Source organism: Miscanthus floridulus, chromosome 16 (genome assembly GCF_019320115.1).
Source record: "Miscanthus floridulus cultivar M001 chromosome 16, ASM1932011v1, whole genome shotgun sequence".
Classification (NCBI taxonomy): Eukaryota; Viridiplantae; Streptophyta; class Magnoliopsida; order Poales; family Poaceae; genus Miscanthus; species Miscanthus floridulus.
Genome location: NC_089595.1, coordinates 96664087 through 96669305, shown reverse-complemented (window position 1 = coordinate 96669305; position 5219 = coordinate 96664087). Strand labels below are relative to the sequence as shown.

Genomic DNA, 5219 nt, shown 5'->3' with positions numbered 1-5219 from the left:
ACCTCAGGGAGAGCGCTCACGCTCCCCCTGAGGCTCGGGGGCTACTGTCGGGTACCATAAAATGGGATACCCCGAGCGTATACCAAAAGAATCACTTAGACCCCATCGAAAACAAAGCCAAAAGGCAAGCCATAGGTTAAACCCCGGCCTCATCAGAGGCCGCCGGCTCTTCGTCTCGCTCGAGACCTCGCACGAGCCGGCCTCGGCAGACCGTCAAATCTCCGCCTCGCGCGAGGCCTTGCACGGGAGGCCTCGGCAGGGAACCAATGCTCCATCTCGCTCGGGGCCCGTGCGTGAAGTCTCGGACTAGATGGCAATTCTCCGTATCGCTCGAGGCCGGCTCGGCAATGACCCGTCGCTCCTGCCTCGACCAGTCTTCTCCACAGCGCGCCGCGTCCCATTAATGCGTCAACCACTCCCGCAATCTCAGCCAGACGATGGTTCGACACCGCGGAGTGGTCGACGGGACAAGAAGTCGCATCAACGCCATACCGACCAGGACAGGGCGCGGCCGGGATTATCGGCCACTGTGTTCTGGTACTGCGCCCACGATCAAACGCCTGCACTACGCTGTGCCACCTAACCCCCGCTCCAGAGACAACGCGGCATGGGGAGTCAGGTCCGGGTCACCATAGACTCGAAATCAGCGTACGAGGCCAACTGCTCCTTCCGAGCCTTGACAATCTACTGCAGGGTCTCGGCAACCACGGGATTCACGTCTGCCGAGCCTCCCACGATGGCTCGGCCTCGGCACCAATTAAGCATCGGCCTCTCGCGTTATCAGCATGCAATGACCCACACGCCGACTGTCGCGCCCGCTTCGAGATAACACTGGAGCTCCCATGACGCACAGGATCGGATGTGACCGGCGCGTCGCCCCAGTACTTTAAGGACGGACCACTCCGTCGGCCACGTCGCCACAGGAACATGCTACAGGGCTCGGACATGCCGCCTCCGCCCGCACGACGCCGTGTAGCTAGCGAATGTATTATCCTCGTCCCCCCTTCAACTATAAAAGGGAGGGACCAGGGCCGTTTCGAGAGAGGAGACGAACGATTAGGCCTATGCCCACGCAGCGAACTCACGCATGAACACACAGACGAACGCTCGAGCTCCCCCGCTGCCTGAGATCAACGTCTCAAGCAATCCACGCCACCCCACGTAGAGACCTGGGGCTAGTCCCCTCTCTCGCCCTGCTTGTAACCCCCTACTACGAGCACTTCGGTGCAAGGAATACAAGATCGACCTCTTAAACTGGACGTAGGGTGTTCATTACCCGAACCAGTATAAACCTTGTGTCTCTTTGCATCACCATCTGGGACTGGGAACACGCAGTACAAATTTACTAGTTGGTTGAGGGCTCGCCGGTCCAAAACACCGACACTTCTATGCTCTCTTACAAATTTATTTGTTCAGACTCACCCGTCTTTGGTATTAGAGCAAGTATAATAGCAGGCTCTAAGTAGGCTGAATGCTGAGATGGAGGAAAGAGAAGAGGAGAAAGAAGAAAGCGGGTTATAAGCTTATAGCCAGCTTAGACAGAAAAAACAAAAACTCTGTGAGAGAAACAAGTGGGCTATATATTAGTTGGGAAGAGCTAACTACTATATAAGCAGGCTAAGAGATGAGGTGCAATGATTCATACAGCCTGTAGCAGGTTGTATTATTAACCTTGCTCTTTGCGATGAACTCTGGTTGATCGATCACTTAATGCTAAAAGAAACATCGTTCATGTTTATCAGTTATTAGTCCCAAACAAATAAATGTTATCTCCTTTATTTCATCCTATACCATGTCAATAGGCATCTTGTTGGTAGTTCACCTTTTCAAAGGTCGATTGATGATATCTTCACGTATTTAGATTGAACCATACAAATGGAAATTATTTACTTCCATAAAATAACAATCTCACTATATGTTTCAGGAATGTGCTATACACAAGTCTGTATTCTATTATAAAGAATTATGTTGCCACTGGATGTTCTGAGCAAAACTCATTTATGACGCGACTCTAATAATTTTCCATTTATTGCTTAAGCTTTGCAATCTGCAACATGATCCGTCTAAATGCTGGAATATACAGAAGGCAACAAAGTGGCATTTCTAATTCTTAGTGGAGTATATATCTATGTCCACTGAGAGGTTAAAAAATTCAGGGTTACGCCATACATGCATCTGAACTATACACTGTAATAATGCTAGTTGCGAGGAAGTAATATTTATATTTGGTTCTTACGATATACTCTATCCGTTTCAAATTATAAGTCATTTATATATATTATGTTTAGATACATGATAAAAGTAGTATACTTAGAAAAGAAAAAATGATTTATAATTTAGAACAGAGAGAGTATATAACAGTAAAAAATGATTTATAATTTAGAACGGAGGGAGTATTCAGCTAAGATGAATGAATTCTTTTGCGAGCATTCGAGTTCGCCACACCATGTCATTCCCATGTATCCAGTTGGTTGCAACAAGGATTCCACCAAGGCACCAATTATGTATGCACACATTTCAGATGCGACAAAAGTTTGGACCAGTGAAACACCTGGAAAAAGTTATCAAGCATTTTATAACTTGATAGTGTGATACACACAACTGCTCATTTATCATACAAGCGAATAAGCGATTACAACCTTGGGATGCTCAGATAGGTAGAAATACTAGTACAATTCAGAAATCAAAGATGATAATAAAAGCAAAACTGCCACGCTTTCAGTTTCAGTTGTTGGGTTCGGTTTTGCGTGCGCCTTTGGTGATGAAACCGGCGTGTTTGGAACGCATGCAGGAGAGCTTTGTAGCGATCGAACTGCAGAATTCTTACCAAAGTTTGTGCCAAAATCTCCATTCCAATTTCCAAACAGCTGCTGCACTCTCTCTCTAGTAGTATAGTCTGCTCGTCGTAGCTAGACGAACAGTTGAGACGAGAGTTCAGCGCTCGATCGGATGACGACGACACTGCCATCCACCGGAGGCAAATTATTGGGAGTCTGATGAGGCCAATCAAACCGCACTAGCAGCAGCAGGAGCTCCACGTACACCGGAGGGTGACCTCACGCCATTGTTCCCGATGTTGCACCCCGCGTCATCTCCAACGACGCCGGCGGCTGCGTCTTGCATGGAGGATGCCGGCACTGCCATCGGCAGCGCCGTCTTGGCGTCGGCCTCCTTCTCCTGCGTCTCCTTGTGCTTTCCCCAGAGGACGGAGTAGAGGCCGGCCACGATGAGCACGGCCCCGAGGACGCCCCCGAGGTAGATCTTCTCGGAGAGGATGAAGGAGCCCATGACGGCGACGATGATCATCATGAGCGGGCTGAACGCCGACGCAAACACCGGCCCTGTCTTCTGGATCACCAGACCTTGCACGTAGTAGGCGATGCTCGACGTCACGATGCCCTGCAGGAACGGAACATACAACAGCACGTCGTCAGCAAGCTTGGAGGAGGCCAATCATCATCATCGTCATCATGGCTGATGGATCCTTACGGCGTAGGCGGCGGCGAGCAAGTTCATGTCGAAGCCGATGGTCCAGACGGAGGTGCGGCGCTCCATGACGAAGGTGACGACGATGGCCTGCAGCGTGCCGATGAAGCAGACGAGCGTGGTGAGCGACAGCTGCGCCGAGTACTGCTTGATGGTGTGCGTCTGCAGGACGAAGAGGGAGGCCCAGGCGAGGGTGGCGACGATGACGAACACCGAGCCGAGGAACCAGTCCCTGGCGCTGATCTCCGCGGCCGCGGCAGCGGCGGCTCCGTGGACGGCGGGCGACGACGCGTGCCTGGTCCACGCCAGCTGCATCAGCGGGCCCTTGTAGAGCGTCATTAGCATCGCGCCGGCCACGGTCACCACCGTCCCGAGGACCTTGGCCTGGCACCTCACCTTCTTCATCTGCAGCTTCTCCATCCTGCACGCGCCGTCACGTATCAGATGGTTGGTTGCAGTTAACGTTTAGTTGGTCTGGATTCTGGAAAGTGCAGCAAGTGCACCTGAAGATCACTGCCAGGACGAAGGTCATTGCCGGCAGGATGTTGCTCATCGCGCAGGCGAACGTGGGGCCCGTGAACTTGAGCCCGGCGTAGTAGAAATTCTGGTCGATCACCGGCCTGCAGAAACGACGACAGGTGAAACTGTCACTCTCACTCGAATATACACATGCCATCACTATCTGTCAGGTTATTGTTGTCAGCCCACGAGATGCATGCATCAACGAAACGAGCAGAGCACAGTACTAACCCGAGCATGGCGAGGACGAAGATTTGCCAGAAGATTGGCCACGTCATCTTGGGCCTCACCTTCCTGCAGCCATTAATTTTTCCATAGTCACATCGTGATCAGTGTGCTAATAACTCGCCAGATAATCGGAAATGCCCCTGATCAGTTACGATCAGCTGGCCAGCTAGCTGCACCACGCTAACAGCCGGACTGAAACTGAAGTGAAGGGCCGGGTAGCCAGGTAGGCGGGTACCTCTCGAGGACGAGGGCGAAGGGGGCGATGGAGAGCGTGGCGAAGGCGTGGCGGTAGACGACGAGCACGTAGTGGCTCATGCCCTGGTTCAGTGACACCTTGGTGAGCACGTTCATCCCGGCGTAGCCGAACTGGAGCGAGATCATGGCGATGTAGGGCTTCGCCTTCTCCACGAACCCGCCGCACCCCGCCATGGCGATCCTAACAGTCTTCTCGCTTCTCAACAGATCGAGTAAGGGCTCCCTCACAGGAGGATGGCAATGGCAGGTGATGGTATGGTATAGAGCTCAGAGATCAGGTGACTTCTTGGAGCTGAGACGGAGCAGAGGTGATGGCTGGATTTATAGGGTGCTGGATCGGAGACGAAGGGTGTTTTCGGGTGAATGGTGACATGGGGTCGTCTCTGAGTGACATGTGAGTAAGGTGGGGCGCGCCCGGGCAGTGCTTTGCTGGATTCTTGTAGCCGTATATTCCGAAAACGTAGGCGTGCTCGGGTAGTGGCTCGTGAGTAGAATTCCGGCAGGGCCGGGTTTTTAGCCGAAGGCCTGGGTTCAGTTATGTGCCCATGCTATAAAGCTGCTAATGGGTTTCTGCGTGGAGCATCAGAGCGATGGAGTGGAATCAGAATACGTGATGATGGCAGTGGCAAACCTGCCACCTACCGACTCGCTGGAGCAAAACCGACGCAGAATCGCCTGGCCAGCTTCGGTGGGTGTCTGCAGTGTGTTTTTCTGATGACAATTTTAACAAA

The 5219-nt window shown here is 52.2% G+C and overlaps 1 protein-coding gene across 1 annotated transcript; it reads right to left on the bottom strand.

Annotated features, from left to right (window-relative positions):
* Positions 1 to 2589: 2589 nt before the first annotated feature.
* Positions 2590 to 4755, bottom strand: LOC136513557 (WAT1-related protein At5g07050-like). Its single transcript, XM_066507535.1, has 5 exons — positions 4469 to 4755; positions 4237 to 4299; positions 3990 to 4106; positions 3490 to 3907; positions 2590 to 3399 (listed from the first exon to the last, which is right to left on the bottom strand). Exons 1-5 carry the CDS (start codon positions 4660 to 4662, stop codon positions 3007 to 3009), a joined length of 1185 nt encoding a protein of 394 aa, XP_066363632.1. The 5' UTR covers positions 4663 to 4755; the 3' UTR covers positions 2590 to 3006.
* Positions 4756 to 5219: the final 464 nt, after the last annotated feature.

Coding starts and splice junctions, on each gene's coding strand:
- LOC136513557 (XM_066507535.1), bottom strand. CDS start 4,662: ATGGCGGGGTGCGGCGGGTTCGTGGAGAAGGCGAAGCCCTACATCGCC. Junction 4,107..4,236: donor TTCGTCCTCGCCATGCTCGG/GTTAGTACTGTG, acceptor TCGTTTCTGCAG/GCCGGTGATCGACCAGAATT. Junction 3,400..3,489: donor TGCTCGCCGCCGCCTACGCC/GTAAGGATCCAT, acceptor CCGTTCCTGCAG/GGCATCGTGACGTCGAGCAT.